General features: G+C 36.5%; 1 protein-coding gene across 7 annotated transcripts in view; it reads left to right on the forward strand.

The window, feature by feature from the left end:
* NFIB (nuclear factor I B) overlaps positions 1-20,150 on the forward strand; it is a 164,298-nt gene that overhangs the window by 98,615 nt on the left and 45,533 nt on the right. For all 7 annotated transcript variants that reach the window (XM_014874243.2, XM_014874400.2, XM_014874321.2 and 4 more), the window contains exons 3-6: positions 233-286; positions 11,318-11,386; positions 13,503-13,623; positions 15,469-15,587. In XM_014874243.2, the coding sequence (XP_014729729.1) occupies positions 233-286; positions 11,318-11,386; positions 13,503-13,623; positions 15,469-15,587 (363 nt within the window). The remainder of the gene's footprint in view (positions 1-232; positions 287-11,317; positions 11,387-13,502; positions 13,624-15,468; positions 15,588-20,150) is intronic.

A 20,150-nucleotide genomic window follows, 5' to 3' on the forward strand; every position in this document is an offset into this window, starting at 1 on the left:
TTCAGTGATCTACAACTTCCTCTTATTAGTATCATTACATCTTTCACAACGTTTCTAGATCTGCATAAAATAGGTTACAGAGAGTGTGTTTGTTCAATAATGCTTCACGTAGAAAGTCAGGTAAATGACTTTCAAAAATAAAGTGTTAGTTTCATAGTTAGTAGAAGGTATTAAAAGATTGTGAGATAATTGCAAAACAAATTATTAAAACATTTCTTTCATTTCTTTATAGATTCTGGACAACCAGGAAGTCCAGGTCACAATGATCCTGCCAAGAATCCACCAGGTAAATATAAATTCCAGCACATGTGCATCTAACATTGTTTGAGAACAATGATACTACTGATAATAGCTAAAGAGAGTATAATTGGTCAGCAATCAATCTTGCACTGTCTTATATATATACACTTATATATATACTTATATATATATAAAAGTATATATGATCAGGACAAGTTGTGATACTTTAGATCCTCTAAACTGGTGGTGCCTTAATTGTAGTTTCATCAGCATTCATTTAATCTAAGGAGTTTTTCTTTCATCTCATGGTTTTTAAAATTTTTTAAGTGTGGATCGGTAAGGAGGAGTAAGGAAAGCAAGGAAACACGATCCCAAATGACTTTATTTTTGTAAAAGTCTTCCAATGCTACCAGTTTTCTTTCATCTCAGACAAAAGGCAATTGAGCTATGTCTAAACTCTGTGACTGAGCTACCAGCTTTTTTACTGTTCATATAGGCTTTATAATATACAAGTGTGTTAATTTAAATTTTTTTCTGTACCAGCTGAGAGAAGTCTTTGAAGATGTTGATGTGTCATGTCTAGTGACACTTGATATTCCTTTGAGAGAGATATTAATGTTAATGGTCCTTTCAATGATTCTTTTAAAACAAAAATGCAAGAGAAAATCAAACCCAGGCTTTGCCATTCCAGTCTGTTTAGACAAAAAGTTCCTTGAATTTTTATGAGGTTATCCTTCTAATCAGTTGCACTGTGCTAGTAAATCTTGTACAGATCTGCCATGTTATGAATTTTATCAGAATAAGACAAACAATTGTGACAGACACATTATCACTTTTTAATGACCAAGGAGTGACTCCACCCACCACCATCACATTGTATCTTCTTATTTTAACTCTCAGAAGATATGTGTGTCTGAAATAAGCTGCAACTAACTCAGTTTGATCCTCTAAATCCAAAATGAATCATATTCTGACCAGGATATAATTTTGTGTTGCTGAGCTGTGAACATATACATGGATATTTTCTGAGTCTGTTACAATATTAGGATAAACTGTCTGCTTTGTAGTTGGACAGTTTTGTAGTATGCATATGATCAAAGTATTCTCTATCTGTGAAATATGTGATGTGTACTGCCTGTGAATATCCAAAAGTGGGAGAACCATCAAAGATCGTTATACAAAAAGTCATATTCCTGTAATATAAACTCCAGATACACATACTTGAAGATAGCTGATGTATTTTAGAGATAAGAGAGCAGAACAAGTCAAATAACATCATTCTAAGCTCTAATGCAAGTGATTTTATTTTTTCTTCAAGGGATGATGAAGGCTTGTTGTAAGTTTCGATTGGAGACTTTGATGCTGTTATTTTCCAAACTCTGTGGGATGTTGAGAGTGAAATTTTACTTTTATATTAAATACATGCTATACATTATGTAGAGTATTGGCTGAAAAACCCAAAGGAGCAAATTTTCTCATAAAATAAATATGAAAAGTTTCCCTATGGATAATTACAGTTTTTGAGACTTGGATTATGTAGCTTAGAGAATTTATTTTGCTTTTAGAATATCTCTGTGAGTGCAAGAAAAGCCAAATGCATTACCTTGCTCCTTGTAATTTTGAAAGATTCTTTGTACCTTCTGGGTTTGGGAAGGTGAAGGCAGGGTCAACTCTCCTTCAACAGGTTTTAAAATTCTAGTTTTGAGGTATTATTTAGCATTTGGAACAGGAAGGTAGAAGTACATATTTTACTAGTGAGGGTCACACCCTATAGTGACTCCAGTCTCCAGCCTTCAGCTTCAATTCCAGTAAGGACTAATTTTGTGGCCAGTAACACAGCCTTGAGGAGGCAGCAGACAAGCTGTATAGGCTTTTTTATGGGCAGACTTATGGGTCAAGATGTAACATCCGACAAACTACTGTTTCAGAAGGTGGAGGGACATAGAAAGCAGATAAATCTGTTGCTGATTTCACCATGGAACTTTCTGTTTAAAATATAAGCATAACACTTTCTCATGATTGGGAGTCACTGCACCTGGTATTATCCCTTTGTCTGCTGCCATGTGGGGACAGAAAATAGAAACTGTGCCTTGCTTTAAGCAGAGACAGAAAGATAATTGAATGTCATCCGTTGGAGGATGACTTTCTAGCTTTGTCAGCTTCCCTGTATAATACTGTCTTGGAGTTAAACTAGCAAGGTGAAAGTGCTGTGGTTTGTGGGACAGCAGAATACATTCTGGGGCTGTGCAGCAGGATGAGAAGGAATTGCATACCATTCAGCTCCTCTGGGAAAAGCACTACTGTCCTATTCTTTCTTACTAAACTTACTCTCCTATTCTTTCTTCTCACGATTTTTATTGTTAGAGCCAGACAGTCACTTCTGTCAGAACCCTGGAGGATATCCACTCTGAGGTTTGTTTTCAGTCCCAGGCCAGGAGTATGTGGACTGGCAGTGCCAAGAGGCTTGTTCTTCCATCATGTTTTGTTCTAGTGCCTGTATGTCAAGGAGCCAGGATGCTGGCAAGGGGTGTGTGCTGTTAGCTTTTGGATGCCACCACCTTCACAAAGATACTGCCAAGGAAGAGGATGCTGGAAACTGAGTGGTAGTTGGCAAAGCTGTTGGTGTTAAGAGTGGATTTTTTCTAGGGTTGGCAAGACTGTTGCATTCTTTAGGGTGTCTGGTAATTTGCTGTCCTAAGAACAAGTTGGAGAGAAGGTAGTGTCACTTGCCAAAGAACATTAAGAGCATTTGTTGGAATTCTTTACAATATGTTCCTAAAAATATACTGAATATTTTGATAGCCCAATGCAGCATCAAGACCTGTGGTGTAGCTTGTGTTGAAAATGGTATGTAGCTTTTGTCGCTAAATCCAGGGGTATCCGCCTCTGAGTTTTATTTTTCAGTAACTTTGAATTATGTATTTTATAAAAGATATTTTAAAATATATATTTATATTAACATATTTTTGTAAAGGTTGAGTCTTGCTTTTCGAGACCTGGGTTGCAAATTTTGCTTCTCTGCAAGTACTATTAAGTAAGTTCCAGAGAGATGAGCAGAATTGAACTGAGAGAGGAAAAACGTCTGAACACTATTATTGTCTGCACCAGCCTTGATGTTCCTGGTATCTAAAAGTTTGTGCTGCACTAGCACAGTCCTAACTATTAAAAGTTTATATTATTTAAAAGAGACTGGGGGCAGGAACAAGGCCCCATTGAGGATGTCTGAACAGATAAAGGCACACTTGATTAGAAGTTTGAAAATACTTGCAGTTTTGCACACAAAAAACAAACACCAGCAAATCACCAAAACCCAAATGCAACCGAAGTACTTTAGGTCTGTCTTGTTTCTTACTTTGTACTCAGAATGCTCTGAGCTATGGCTGAAGTAGTCTGTTAGAGGTAACCTAGTATGCCAGTTTCAGTGCAATGCTGCATTATTATTTGCTCCCTGCAACTCCTGTAGTTCTTTTATACAGCTTAAGAAAATCTAAAAAATCAGCCTTCACAAGTGTATCTGGAAATACACTTGGTGTGACAGGATATGTACTGAAGACAGAAGATGTCAACTTTCAGTAAATTAATCTGTTAAGCATGAGAAAATTATGAGGGTGAGTAAAAAGAGAACAATATCTATATCTGTAATTAAGCTAATGATATTGACCCTGACCATAACAATATGGTCTTCAGAGATACAGTTCTTACTAGTCTGTTCTTATAGGTGAGGATTTTCTGGATTTTCCTTTGCTTTATTATTTTTTCCCTTTCTGCCTGCTGGCCACAACTACTCGATATTAATAAGATATCTTGCTATTTGCCATTGGTTTGAGAGTACTGCCTGGCAGGTTTGATTTATACCCCAGCTTTAACACAACTGTGTCCAGTTGTTGCTGTGTTGCTCAGATCTTTATTAGCCTTTTAAAGCTACTAAAATAGGGGTAAGAAATAGCAATGTTGATAGAGTTAGACACTGTCTGGATAGGACAGTAAGTAGACTCCATTTGCTGTAATGCTTGCAACCAATCTTTTTATATGGATGCCTTCTAGATTTTGGAACCGTTTTTGTCCAGCATTGTGGAATACAAAAGATAGCTTTACAGAAAGTGCAAAGGAAACCTAGCTATCCTGATACAGAGAGGTATGAGCCTTTTTGGTGGGGGAAGATGAGTGTGTTCAGATTTTTCCTTTGATCCAAGCAGATGAATTCAGAGGTTACTAGAGCTCTGTTTCCTAGCAAGTGGCAAACACTAGATGTTTTATTTGTTTGGATTTTTTCTTGATAGAATTTATTCCATTTTAGCTGGTTGAAAAAATATTTTAATAAAAATTTTTGTGACTCTACAAGATCAGTCAGGTTGCAGAGAACTCAAGTTTGAGCCAATGTGATGATGAATATTAAATTATTTGTATGGGGTAACACTTTTAGGTGAAGAGATGCCTCTCTGCCTTTGGTTCTCGCATTGATTCCCTTCTTTCCTCCACAATAACCCATGATTTGTTGTCAGGAACTTTGCCTAAGGATAAAATCCTTATTCTGAATGATGCCCAGGTAGCTGAAATCCCAGCCTCAGGCTCACTCACTGTCCTGGAATTTTCTTTTCCATTTTCCCCAGAAATTTTATTTTAGGAAGACCTGAGTGAAATCATCAACTCTGAAGTTCGTTTTGTTTTGTTTTTTAATTAAAGAATGTGTTGCCAAAAAGCTTGCAATGAGCCTCAATTACCTCTCAATATGCAAATCTATCTTGCAGCTGTAGAGGCCCAAAGGCTTTCCTTGCACTTTCATATGACCTAGCAGCCATAGAGAGAATATTTTTTTTTTTTGTTCAAGACCTTAGAAGTGTGCAGTAAATTCACCTATATATTTCTATCTTGGATAGATGTATTTCAGTTTTAAGTTTTAGAATGCGTAGTTTCAGAAATAACCTCTGAAGATGAATGTGGTCTCAACCTTTGCACCCTTTTGGAAATGCAATTAACATCTTTCAGTTTTGAATGTCTCAGACCACAGATGCTTTCATTATTTTACTCTATTGCAAGCTACCCTATAGTGGATGGAGAATTAGCCCCATAATTAATCAGACTAGAAGAGATATGCCCTGGCCTCATCTTTGTAAGCAGCTTTACTTGTGGAAACCATGATGCCTCAGTAGCAGTATAGGGAATTCAAACAGAATTGTATTTAAATAAACACATATGCACCTCTTTTTCAGCATGAGAATGGATATCCTGAAATGCTTGCTGTTTTTCATATGGTTGCAGCTGTACCCCCTCATATAGATGTCTTCAAATAAAACAGGGTTGGGTTTGGTCAGATCTTGATTTTCTGTGAAGTTCTCTTTTTCCCAAATGCTCAATGAATTAGTAATGTCAATTAGCGATGGAGAGATGGTACTTTTGTTTATCACCTTCCCAGCACTGAGCTGGAGTGGGTGGGGCATTCTGGGGTCGGTGCCCAGCTGTACTATCTTGGCACTTGTTGATATGCACAGGTTGTACAGCCCTGTTTTCCAAAATAGTTTTTGGCCCTTCAAGATAGTTTGGAGTTTGGTGTGGGTGATTACTCTTGTCTACTGGTTTAGGATTACTTTTACATTCTTGTTTACATTGGCTGTCCTTCTTTATGAATCTGCTGCATGAATAAATGATGCTGTGATCAGTTCTCATACTGATTCAGATGCTGTTGTGTTCAGTCATGGATGTGATGGTTTTTACTTCAAAGCATGCACAGAGAAAGAATTTACTAAAAACTCTTATGTTACCAGTTAGAATTCCAGAAACCTGCTTTGGCATCAGAAAATTCCCTTTTGGCACCTACTAGTCCTATAGATGATAGAAAGCAGTTCCTCCAACTTTTCCTTAAATATTGGCAGTAGTTTCAGCATAACCTGAGACCCTCTGGAACAGAAAGTAATATGCCTGTGTGCTACTTACCCTGTTTCTTGCTCGGTTTCAGGGCAAATCACTTCTTGAATTCTAGTCATGGATTTCAGAGTCCATTAAACTTGGTTCTTACTTCTTCAAATTACTGCAACACAGATGACTATTGTTCTGGCTATAATTTTGAGGATGTCAAAAATCTCATTTGTTTCTGAAAACGGCATATTTGGCTTTTTAGTTCCTCGTGGTGCTAAAAGTTCAGTGGAATCAGGGGGTCTTTTTGCAAGTTTTTTTCCTGTCCTAGTTATAACAGTATTGCAACTTTCAGGAAAAAGAACCCAAACTAAGCCATGAGTATGCTACTTGACTGGAGAATGTTGTGTGCTAACAAAAATAGCCTCATTCTCTAGGCAGAACTTAGTTCAACTGTTTCAATGATATCATCACTGAAATCTTCTTTGTCATTACTTGGCAAATATTATCCACTCATGTCTGTCTTTAAGATATTCTGTTTTGGAAGCAACCGGTTCCTGATACTATTTTTCAGGTATTGGTTTCAAAATGTATGCAATAAGAGAACAAACTGCATGTCTGCTGGCTGTATTTTGACTTAGTAACAGTGTGAGACTCATTTTTCCTACCACTTCTAACTGTAAATAGTATTTGTACAAAGTTGTAGCTAGCAGTATTCAAAACATTACTCTGCATAACTTAAAGTTTATGAACAGCTCTCTGCTGTAAACTAAGCTAAAGTTTTCAGCCTTTCTTCTTACGGTAGCTTCTGATGCTGTATGTATTTGTCTTCTTGCTAATGAGTCTATCTACTACTTGTATAATTCCTCTTTTTAAAGGTCTGGAAATAAAAGTAAATTAATACAAATTGTTTCCAGCACTGGTTGGGTCCTTACCCTTCTTTTATAAGTTGCTCAAAACCAAGGCAGTATCAATGAGAAAACTATATTTATATCATACCAGGAAACAGTTTTATGGTTAGGCCCTAGCCAACATGAAACAGAACATAAACAGACATTGTATTCATAAAAGTACAATTAAATCAGAAGACATAAAAAGACCAGTTAAAAATTTGCAAAGCTAAATGCCACTAGTAAGCTTTTAAGTAATGTGAGAACAAGCTTGTTAGAGTAATTGTTTGGGCAAACTGAAATTATTTTTCAGTCAGTTGAAATTTTATTTCCTGCCCCCCCACCCTTTAAAAGCTACACTTGTAACTCATCTCTTCAAGGAGTAGTACAAGGCATAGTGCAGAAATAGAGTGGGAGAAGTGCAAGGACTAGGGCAGTGACTTCTGCAGTTGGAGGTATTGCTGAAGGTCTCTCCCTTGTTGTACATGGCAACTTGATCAGAACGACGCCTTGGCTTAACCTGTTCTTTCATCTTTGATGCCACTGGCCTGGCCCTTGTGGAATTGTATGGAAACTGTATTTTTCATGAGTGATTTTTCTTTAAAAAAAGTAAGGAGAGAAGTATTTTATAGTCACCATGTACAAAAACTAGGAGAACATTTTAAAATTCCACTCATATGGGTTTTGGAAGTTACCGACTCTTTGTTCTACATCTCACTACAGCAGTTCTGTCAGACATTCTCCCTTTGTAGAAATCAGATTTTTAAGAATAATGACAATTAGTAATATGCATTTCAGAGAATGTAATCTCTCAGGCATAATGAGTTTTATTAAATAACAATACTCAATGCTTTTGTTATGTTTGAATGATAAAGACGGGAAAGTGTTATCAAGACCATCAAAAGATAAAGTAAATTATCTGTGAGGAATACTGTAGACTTATCAAGTGCAGTAATATCTGTACTGAACAGATCAGAAACACACACCAAGAGTGCTAATTTAAGGCTCTTTGACATAGTACTGTAAACAGTGCATTAGGGAATGGGCAATCAAAAAACCCAGTAAGGCCTATACTGTATGAAGTATATTAATATACACCACATGTTTTTGCCTTGCATGAAGTGTATTAGTGCAAATATGAATGTTAAATCTTACTCAGTGGTGTGATCAGCCTCACCAGGTAAAAGGCAGTATCTCACACCATAAACAGAAAATTTCCTACTGTTTACCTTCTGCATACAGTCTTGCTGTTTAACCTCTATCTTACATAAAATACACTTTTCCACAATGAATTATAGCAATTTAATGGTACAGAATATTTTACTCTTGTGCAGCTGGGTGCCACGTAACAGTTGTGTAACATACCCACCATAGATTATCTTCATAACTAGGTGAAATTTTGAAGTTCACTGTTGATGGACCTTAACATGCACCCAGAGTCAGCACTGGAGTCCACCTTCCCTGTTAGAACATAAAGCTCAGGATGAAGTTGCTCAGCATTATGACACAGAGTATTTATTGTTGCATTAATTCTTTGATAATAATTTGTCACATTACATAGAAAAAAAAGTCAAGTTATTTTTCATGTTGATTGAGATGGATAGTAGCTGCAGTTTCCCTTTCTTTAATTATGCCAGCCAAAGCACTTGCATATATCTGTGGGTGTCATTCCTTTTGGCCCATTCCAAGGCAGGACAGAACCTGGGTGAAAGACATGTCCCATCAGTCAACAATGAATCTTTTTGTGAGGGGATGAGAGATTGTGGTACCACTTGTTGACAAAATACTTTCCCTGCTCCCGTTTCATTATCACAAGAAGAGCGAGAAGCACTGTATTAATCTTTATATTATGTATATATTCTCAATATTCCCAGCGAGAAAAACTAAGAATCCATGAGAGTAGACTAAAGGTTAAATGTATGTGTCTGGGTGTGCATGCATGCACACATGTACACATTTGTGTTCTTACATACAAAATCACACATAAGATTTTTCTTCTTTTAATATGAACCTTGAGTCTTGTTCTCACTATAATGCTAGTTTGATTAATCTACAGTTTGCTAAAGCTTCTCTCAAGTTAGTCTGGCTTGAATGAGACACGTTGTGCTTCAAAGTAGTTGTGCTTGGATAAACAGCAGAGCAGTTTGGTCATGTCTCATTACCAGCTTCAGAGCTGGCTGTATGGTTGCACACTGGCTTTATGCCACATTTCACTTATGAGCCAACTAAAATAAAAAAAAACCATTTTTTTCTTTGGAAATTTCCCTGCCATGTAGTACTTTAGATTGTTCCTGCAGGAGGAAATTTCTTGAGGAACTACTAGCGTTCTTCCAGCTTGCCTGATCTTTGGTTAAAAAGCAATAACTGAGGAGGAAAGGAAAAGTAAAAATTTACCGTTTGCATTTTTTTATTATATGGGTACACCAAGTTCTGTCAAACGAAGAAGTAAATTTTTCAGAAGCTATGTCATGTTTTCATCCACACAAAAAACATGGAGAAACAGTGCAAGAGAATGCAGAAAATGAAAGAGAAAAATCTCTTATTTTTTAGATGCCACAGAGGGGCTGGCAATATCCAGGTGAAGGATGGTAAGAGAGGAAAAAGTAATGAGTATGGAGAAAATCTGTTGAAAATGAGAGAGAGAAATATGAAAGGAAGTGAATTAAAAAGGAAGGGAGACCTGAAGAGCTACTAGTGGGAATAAATGCAGGAATAGTATATGAAGTGACATTGACTGGGAGATGAGAAGATGACTGCCACTGTTTGGGGTGATCCTATGGGCCTACAGTGCTCTGTGCACCCATGGTGTTTGGTCATGGCATGCTTCTCAGCTGGGAAAGACTGACACTCTCTTATAGTCTGACAGAGTAACAGAGATGGTGGAAAATGTGCTGGGTTCTTATTCGTCAGCTTTTGCTCTCTAGTGCACTGTTTATACCTGCACTGGTTAATAATCCAGAGGTGCTGGATGAGGCAGCTCTGTGGGACTAATAAGCAGAGAAAGGTGTTCTTTTGGTCTCTGCCTTCTTTTTGAGCCTGGAAAGTAAGTAGAGGTTTCCCAGATATACTAAAGACAGACCTCTGAAAGTGCACTAGTTTTAGTTACTTTTCTGATTATAGTGGCCATGTTTTTGCTAAATCTCTTGAAGATAAAAGCAGCAATTTCCAAAAGAAATCCAAAGAGAATACCACCAAACCACTCTTTTCTAAATCAGTAGATATTTCAGTAGGTGTAATTTTTGTTTGTGTGTTTTGTTAGTTAAGATATCTAGAATACTTTTGCTTCTTCAAATATTGGGAATGGAAAATTTACAGTTTCCAAAAGAAAAAATCTGTTTACTCAGAAAAGAGACTAGAGAAACCACAATAAGAATTTCTTAGTACACTGTCTCACATGAAAACAAATTAAAAAGTAACACTGTTGAAGCATCAATGTGCACCAAATATGGTACTTTTGTTTGTAAATTGTTGTTGTTATTACCTATAAAAGGTCATGATGCCACGCAGTCTCCAAACCACTAATATGGCTTTTGCAGATTGTTGATATGAGGCTTCCACAGAAACATGGGTTTCTTAGCTTTCTTTGCATAAGGCTACTAGTTACACCGCCGAGATAAATCTTGATTATCAGCTGATGTTTCACAGCAGTACTCCAAGTTGTGCCTTTCACAGCAGAGAAAGTATATCAAATACATTTATCTTAGAATAAGTAAATTCTGGCTAAAACAATAATATATGTTTTCTTAAACATAGGTTTCTAGATATAAAATTCAGCATATATTCAGCACATCTCACTGAATAGCTCAGCTAATTTGTTCAGTTCCTGTTTTTCTGGAAAATAATAGCAAACTCCTCATCTGCCTCAGACGATAATTTGTAAATGGAGGCTGTACTGTAAAGTCACAATCAGCAAGATGAGAGTTAAGTAAAAATCTCTTTAGTAGAAACATATGCAAAGACAGGGATGCTCTATGGGGAAATTGCTTATCCAGCTGATACTGGTGGTAGTTCAATACTGACTTAACATTTCAATATACTAGTAAAAGAAACTAGTTTTCAGACACTTTTTTGATGGATAGCTAGGGAATAAGTATATTGCTTGTTACTTTTCATATACTTTTAAAAAATTGTTCTATCACAGACCCTTAAGACTTTTTTGCATCTTTGCCTGAATTTCAGCTCATGTTAGATCCTGTGATCAGCTTTGAATTTACTTTGATCTGTGTGTTATTGTTCTGGGACTCTGCTAGTACCATTATTAGCTGGTGTATAAATCTATCTATAGTTATTTAGTAATGTTCTCATTATGCTGACTGGGTTTCTGTGGTCTTTTTCAGTGTACCTTGAGGACAGTTTTGTGAAATCCGGAGTATTCAACGTGTCAGAACTTGTGAGGGTGTCAAGAAGTAAGTTAATATTTGCGTTTAATAATTTCCAAAGCTGGCTATAATCAAGTGAAGATTTTTTCCTTGAACTGTTTTCTCTACAAGATGTAAGATGCAGAGGAAATGCCTATAACCATGCAGAATTTTGATATATTTGACCAGGGTATTACATTATATCTGACCACAGTATTACAATTCATCTTGCACATGTTAGTAATAAAACAGATAGTTCTTCTTCTGTCTCTTTGATATTTAAAGATGGAATCAATTTGTTATATCTCCCTCTACACACCTAGTGGTCTGATGTTTCAATAAAATTACCATATCTAGCAAAACCTTCTATTGTTAGACTTACAGTTTTTTAAAGATACCCCACACATCCTTGGATATTACTAAAAGATCTGATTATTAATTTAGGGGTTTTTTTTAATTTGTAGCTCTTAAAATAAAATCACAGTATGGTTACAGAGGATGATCAACAATGTATTAAATATTTGTGTTTGATTTAGTCTTAGCATTAGCTGCAACTGAATTTGTAATTGCATTTTCTTGTTTTGGCATCAGAGATGTTATGCCCATGAACATAAAAACCTGTCATAAAAGTAGATATTAAAGTACAGGTGAAGTTTCGACTGCAGAAAGAAAAACCAAAAAGAATATGAGATCTATTTTGTTGACATCTAACAATGGTTATAATAGTATAAGATAAAACCTGTCCACATTTTCATTTTGCATCACTTCCTGACACTTTCTTTTCTCCCTTTATTATCGACACTATTAAAGTATTTCTCTCAAGACATCATTAGGAAGTAAAGAATAGTTGATAGTTATAGTTAGAAGTGTCTACAGTGATGATACCAACATTGTAAAAATTGAATGGTGCAGAAAAATCACTTTTCTGGTAAGGTGAGGACAAAGTCAAAAAGGCTTCCAAAGTTTCTAAAATGTCTGTCCATATTTTGCACAGGTGTTAACTCATGCACGATCAGGGTGCTTGAGGAATATAATTAACTTACTGAGTCTTCAAATGCCTGGGTTACTTAATTTTCTGTGGTCAGAAATTAATATTCAACAGCTAAAATGGTGTTAAATCCTTCAGCGAAACAGTGAGAATTGCAGTGCTGCAGTGCTAAGGCATATCTTTTATTTTGTGCTTGCTGAAGATATGTTTTTGCTGTTTTAGAAGGCTAAGGATGTGTGAATTATAGCTTTCTTTTTGTTGTCAGGTGGTTAAGCACATTTTAAAGTATAAGACCATTTAGGTTAAAAAAGAAACAGTGTTGTAATTATGCTATGAAACTGCACGTTATGCAGCTGTTATACATGATATACTTCTAATAATAAGCATTAAAGCATGTGGTTTCTGTGGGACTTCTCACCATGCATTTGTTTAACCTCAAGCTGCAACAGAGTTGTACTTAAACTGTCAGGAAAAATACAAACCTTCAAATACATTACACAACATGCAATTATTCTTATAAGTGCCAAAGGTAGTTAAAATGCACAATGCACAGACAATGAACAAAGGTAAATATACCACAATATGTAACACATAATTTATTCTTGAATTGCCAGAGTCTGTATGCTACACAGGCCTTATAAGGAGGTGAAGGTTACACTGACTCTACATATTTGCATGTAGGTGTACGTATGCAAAGCAGAACTTGTGGCACTGGGTGAAAGAAAAAGAAGGCAGAAAACCAGGCTGGCAGTACAGAAGGCTATTATTAATTCAAAAGATTTAGCGTTAATAGGAAGAAATTAAGTATGTCTCTGAATTTCTTATTCCCATTTTTTTCAGTTCTTTAATAAATAATACTATCTTTTCTCTTAAATCCGGCCTCATTCATTATAGTGCTTGAGGTTTGTATTATCTTTTTCATACTGGTGTTTTCGTGTTATCTGTTGTATAACAAATGTTTTCTCTCTGCATAACTGCTAAGTAAATACTAGGGAATATAATTCACTCTTTAGATACATAATCCTTGATGCAACTTGTCTGGACTTTGTTTCCGCAAGAGGCAGAAAATTAGATACATGTAGTAACATCTTGATATTTTTCCAAGTGTTAAAAAAGAAAAGATAGATTAAAAGATAGAAGATTATCTCTGACTTCTTATGGTGACGTGTTTTTCAGCACCCATAACCCAGGGAAGTGGAGTGAACTTCCCAATTGGAGAGCTCCCGAGCCAGCCATATTACCATGATATGAATTCGGGTGTAAATCTACAGAGGTCCTTGTCCTCTCCACCAAGCAGGTAACAACTTGAAATAACTGCTAATATGAACCGTGTTTAATAGTGTAGGACAAGCAATTCACAAATATTTTCAACAACCAACTACTTTGTTAATTTCCTCTGATTTTGTGAGGCAAGATACTTGTGTATGTTACCATAATCTCCAAACAGATTTGTAAGTTATAAATTTTGTCATTTGAAATGGTGTCATTATTGCCTGTCATCTTGCTTGATATTGAAGATGGTGGTAACTTTTTTCAGGGTTTGAAATGCTCACTAAATCATCTGCCCTGAGGACAGCTGCGTGTCCCAAAACTGTTGCTGAGCTGCAGAAAGGTCTAGCACTTGGGAACATGCTGGCAGGGCTCAGAGAGGCTGTGGGCAGAAGGGCTGTCTCCCAGGGCTCCCTCTTGCACCTCCATCTTGCAAGATATGTTTGGACAGATACTGTTAGCTCAAGAAAAGGTGTTAGGACAGGTATATAAAGACAAGGTGTTTTCATCCATAACAGCCCAGCCCATGCAAAACTGTTTCCTGTCTCACTGTTCCAGGGTGCATTTCCCAACAGAGTGGAAAGAAGGAGGGGCATGTGAGTTATAGGTTAATTTTTCTCAAGGGTCTACCCTTGCCTGCTACAGGCTATTTAATCTGAGTAACTGACTTCCTCCTTGTTCAACATGCTTCCTTCTCCCATCTCTGAGAAAAAGTCCCATTTCCTCCCTTGGGAGCCGCTGGTGAGCCCACGGATGCAAAGAACCTGCTGTGCCCTCCTCCTGACTCTCAGATAATGTACTGTCTGTCAGACCCTAGGGCCCCCTGGTTTTCTGAAACTGTCTGCTATACCATGAAATCACAAGCACTATAGGAATATAGGAGCTATCATTGTCCCACGTTCACCCCAGTGAGTCAGGAAGTGTCTGCACATTTGCACAGGATTTAACAGGACTATCAGGGGGCTGAGGTATTCTTCCACCAGCACTTGGTTCTTCTGAGTTATTTTACTCATGTTCCCATATTTAATTCCATTATATTTTCATCCTGGCAGTTTACCAAATGAATTTCAGAAATTGATGGATTAATTAGGATGATGGGTTAATTATCACAGTGAAGCAGTAGCAAATATAGTAGTAGTGGTAGTAGTGGTAGCAGTAGTAGTAATGGCAGTAGTAGTAAAAGTAATAATCATAACAACAACAACACACCATTAAAACCTTTATTCTGGTTTTATTTGGCAGTCAGTATAACAGCTTCAGTATATATTGCTATGAAGAAACTTCACTTTTCTCTACTATATGGAAGTTCTGCCTCATTTTTTATAGTGTGGCTTGAAATATGGGCCTTTTTTGCTTTTAATTTAACTAGTCAAAAATGAAAAGTGTGTGTTTCAAACTCTGAAAAGTTTGGGAGTTTGACCTGATGGAATACAGGAAAGTACATTTTTTCTGCATTAACACATTCACAACAGTTCCTGTTCTACCTTGGCCTTAAACACTTTCCAGTGACTTCCTACACTTCAAGGTTTCTGCATAAAGTTTAGTACCTTCAGGACACAATCTTTCTCTAGTAGGCTCCAGGAACTGGTTTCTTCGTTGGTCAGTGAAATGCTGTGGACTTCTATATTACCCATTTACACCATCTTTGAAATATTAAGTCATGTGAATAATGCAAGCACATACCTACATCACATATTATTAATATTGCCTGTGCAAGTTAATGTAGGTTGTAATATTCAGGGTTTTTTGGGGTTTTTTGGCTTTGTTAGCCTGAATTACTCTCTATTAAAATATTTGTAGAGATCCAGACAGTTTATATACCACTACTAGATGAATATTATGTTCACTGACAAATCTCACAATTTTTCAACAGCAAAAGACCCAAAACTATCTCCATAGATGAAAATATGGAGCCAAGCCCAACGGGAGACTTCTATCCTTCTCCAAATTCACCAGCTGCAGGAAGTAGGACATGGCATGAAAGAGATCAAGGTGAGTAAAATGGGATTGTTTTACCTTGAATTATGCTGAAATATACAATAAATCACTGCCATTCCATTGCTGCAAAAAATGATGGCTTTTTATAAAAATCTTTTTTTCTGAGCAGTGTATGTATTTGCTGGTTTTGTAAATGGATTTAAAACAAACAGTCAACAAGATATTATATAAACAACCACTATAAATATAAAAAATATAATATAATAATAATAATAATTATTATTAATAATAATATTCCATCTGATGGCAGCCTTATTGTTTGAAAAGGCATGTGACAAATGAGGTACTTGATATTATGTATACTGTGATCATCCCAGTAGAATTTGAAGTCCAGTGCTTTCAAACAAAAATCAAAATTTCTCCTTCCTATGGTTTAATCAACATAAGATTACACCGTTTCTGTACTACCATGACATGGACATTTAATCTCTACCGTGTGACTCAGAATAGATCCGATAGGCTCTTCCTGAAGAGCTGACACAAAGCTCTGTGGGACGCTATTTGTAGGCTGAGGGGATTGGTAAATTGGTGGAATGTTCTGGGTCATCCAAAGCAACATACATGCCTACGTGGAGAAGGAAGTTGTGGCTGTCAAAAGAGTGAAATTAATTGTTGTAACTCTCCCTCATGTTGTCTTGATGCTTGATAAACCTAGGTGCCTATGTAGTCTTTTCCCTCCCCTTTGTTACGTGAGAATGTGTTTAAACTCATATATTTGAACAGTGTTGGTTAATGGATCCTGTGGCTGAGGCACTACAGCTGTCTGGAAAGACTGTGACATGTAAGCATAGTATGTAAAGGAGACATAGAGAAAAAAAAAATACAGTTGCTTCCTTTGTGAATCTTTCAACATTTGCCCTCTGTTTTCACATCCACTGCTGATCATTGCTCTCAGTTCTTCAGCAACTTAGTGACCCTTTGGTCTCACCTCATTTTTATATGGTTTTAAAGCTTATAAAGAAAACCCCACCAACCACCCCCCCAAAAAGAACCCACAACTCTTTTTATTTTTTCCCCTGCTGAGTTTTCTTTTTCATCTCCATGTGCAAGGAAGCATGCGATTGGTATTTCTTTTAGCTGTCTTTTATTTTTACATTTCTGTTATAGTCAACCTCCTTTTAATCTGCTTTCACCTACCTTCTTATCTGTGCTCTTACCATTAGGCTGTTCTCACTCAGTGTTAACTAGTTTTCTGGGTTTTTTTCTTCATAATTTCTTTTGTACTCCACTTCTCATGTAGGCTCTGATACTTTTTTGACTGTTTGAAGCATTCACTTTTGAATTTTTTAAAAAGAGGCTTGCCCGTGGTTTTGCATAACCTAACTTAAGAACAGTAAATAGGAGATCTGCCATCTTGAATCTTCCTCTTTATGCAAAATATTTTTCTCTGTGAATGCTACCTGTTTTACTGTGAAACTTTATTGCGATTTTTCATGAAAGGCTGGAAACATACCTCAAATAAATTTTTTACTTTCTAGATAAATTATTTTTATAGTTGTAGGGAAAAAAAATTGTTATTCCTCTCTCATGTATCCCCATTTATGAAATGAAGTAGTTTTGTGCTGCTGCATGAGCTGTAGGGGCTTCTGGAAAGGTCACTGCCATATAGACTCCTGAGTGCAAGTACTGCTGACAGAACCTTTCACAGATGATCTCTATAGTTCTCAGGTATCTCAACTGCATTTTAGGTCTTGAATCATTCTGCTTGCAAAGAATTCTTTTCCATGAACACTGGATTTGTTCATGTTTGTATGAACTTCACGTTAGAGTTATCAGTAGTGAACAATGTTATAGTTTAAATTGTTTCAGTGTATTTACAATGAACATGTACTTAATTCCTGTGTCATTTGGTATTTAGACTTCTGGAGTGAAACAGCTTTTAGTGTGTTCTATAAAACAGGGAACTCCAATAAGAGGAAGAATAAAGAAGATAGACTTAAATCAGTGTGTTTTACTTTTGCTTCCCGGAGTTTATATCCCTCTCTGAACATCCTGTCCTCCAGCACTAATGGGCTTAGTGAAATTTTACCAGATCCCTGTCAGAGAGGTTTAAGGCCTATTAGGGATTTTGTTTTTTCCATCCTTAAGGTGTTCTTCCATTCCTGCAGAGGGACAGATATAGCACTGTCCAGTGTAAAAACCTAGGGAAATAGAAGCCTTTTGACCCTTAAAAGTTATGTTTGCCTCTGATCACTTTCTGAGGTTATTGTACTTCTGCAGAAACACTATAAGGAGTAACTGCAATGCATGCCCTAGGTGTCTGGGCTCAGTGGGAAGGAATGTGGAGCATCTTCTGGCATATTTGTTCTGCTGCTAGTTTGTTAGATGCTTGATATCATCTTCATGGCACTGATTTAATCTCTCTGGTGACCAGTGGTAGGACCCAAAGTAGTGGCATGAAGCTCTGTCAGAATAGATTTAAGTTAGATATTAGAAAAAGGTTCTTCACTCATAGGGTGGTTGGAACAGACTCCTCAGGAAAGTGGACACAGTTCCAGTGGGACAGAGTTCAAGAAGCATTTGGACAGTGCTCACATTGGGCACATGGTTCTTGGGACTGCCCTGCACAGGGCCAGGATAGAAGTTTGTTGATCCTTTGTGGGTCCTTTCCAGCTCTGGATATTCTGTGATGATGCTATTACTTATATGTATCTGTGTGAAAGCTCCTTTCAGACACAGATGTTTTATCATGATATTGTATTTATGAAAACCTATTTTCTGCTTCCACATGCCTGCAAACACAGAGATAATTTAAATAAATTTTGGAGGTGGTTTCTATGCCAGAGATTTCATTTGTGTTACTTCCCTCTCATCTATGTAAATCCGTGTGCTATATGAGGTTAGGGACGAAGAAAAAAGAAATAAGCCTTTAAGGTCATGTATGTTTATCCAGTGTCAACAAGGAGTGCTCATGTAGCACAACAGGCATCACACATCATCGGCATCAAAAATGCAAATGATTTCACAGTACCCACAAAAAATACGTCTCTGAATATCATGTTTATGGGTAAATACGTTCTCTACCACACTAGTGCAATTGTAACTTTTCTAAAGAGACAACATCAGTAAGAGGGTTGACACTAAAATATACCATTGTTCATGTCAGTTTGTCTCAGTTTTGAACTTGACAGAGAGAGGTCTCTAACTTCTGAACTAATATCACCATATCTAAATACAAAGTATTTTCATAGAAACTGAAATCGCATAGTTTTAAGGCTTTCCACATCTTTATTTAACTATTTCTAAAGCAATAGAAATGTCATTAGTGTGGTTAGAACTGGAAGGTTGCAATAAAACAAAGACATCTGAAACACATTTGAATAAAGTATTTAGGAGTTTCCTAGGTGTCGAGAGGTATTCTAAAAGATTTGATAGGGAGAATGAGACAGAAATTAATTGGCAACATAGAAATACACTGAGATTAAAAACAGGACAGAGGAGAAGTTTGCAGTAGAGTGAAACAGGTTAGATCAACCTTTCACTGCTTTGAAAAAACAAATGTCATAGTTTAGTAGGTAAGAAGACTTTAGGAGATGAATAATTTTGTTGCATTCCTGATAGGTTTTATAGCTTCTCTGTGCAAGCATGCATCATGAGGGTCAGGGATACGGTTTCAGGGGTACTTGTGGTAGCATTTGTGAAACTGAGAAAAAGAAATGTAGCCCAGTTACAGTAAAATATTGCTCATACCAGACTCTGCTTTCAGTTGTAAAACTCCAGACTGTCCTTTTGCTGTTAACTGTCTTCCTGTCATAGTACTTCCACAAATGTTTTGATAAGATTTCCAGATGTTGTGCTTTATAGTCTGTTTTGGGGGAGCTGTCTCTTTGAAGATGTAACTGGGCAGAAATAAGCAAGCATATCTTAAAAATAGTAACTTTATAGATGGCATACACTTGGTAAGAAACAAATCCAAAGAGTTATGTTACCAATCTGATATAAAAATGCAACCCCCCTCTAATTAACATTAAAACCAAAATTAACATTAAAAAGGTTTTAATATTTTTATTTATTGAAGTCAGATTTTTAATCCTTATAGAAGAAAATAAAATCTTATGAAACCATTTTACTATCCTGAAGGTTTACTTCACTGGCTTGCAAAAAAGTTTGTGACTATTTTAAAAATATATGTAACCACAAGAGTATGTGAAACTGTTTCAAAAACAGATTAAAAAAATACTGTGGAATGACAATGTTTTTTATTTTGGAGACATCCAGTCAAAGTGGCAAGATTCTGTAGTTTGTGCCATTATTTTTGTTATGTTGAAAGGCTTAAAATATGCTTCTATTTTGTGTGATTTTTTGAAACAAGTTTGAGGTTTTCTGGAAGAGCAAATAGGCAGGTTAATAACTGCAGAGATTTCTCCCAAGACTTTTGCCAAAAATCCTACAGTCCCAGAAAGGGAAAAGTCATCTCTGAGAATGGTGCATTACTTAGAGGTAGAGTCCTAACATGACAAGCAGGATTTCAATTGCTATGTTTTCTGTCAGATATTGTGCAAGTTATTTTTTTTTTCTTATGCTTTGTTTCTTCCAATGGGTGCCTTAATGTCAACT

The sequence above is a fragment of the Sturnus vulgaris genome, chromosome Z (assembly GCF_052056855.1).
Source record: "Sturnus vulgaris isolate bStuVul1 chromosome Z, bStuVul1.hap1, whole genome shotgun sequence".
Classification (NCBI taxonomy): domain Eukaryota; kingdom Metazoa; phylum Chordata; class Aves; order Passeriformes; family Sturnidae; genus Sturnus; species Sturnus vulgaris.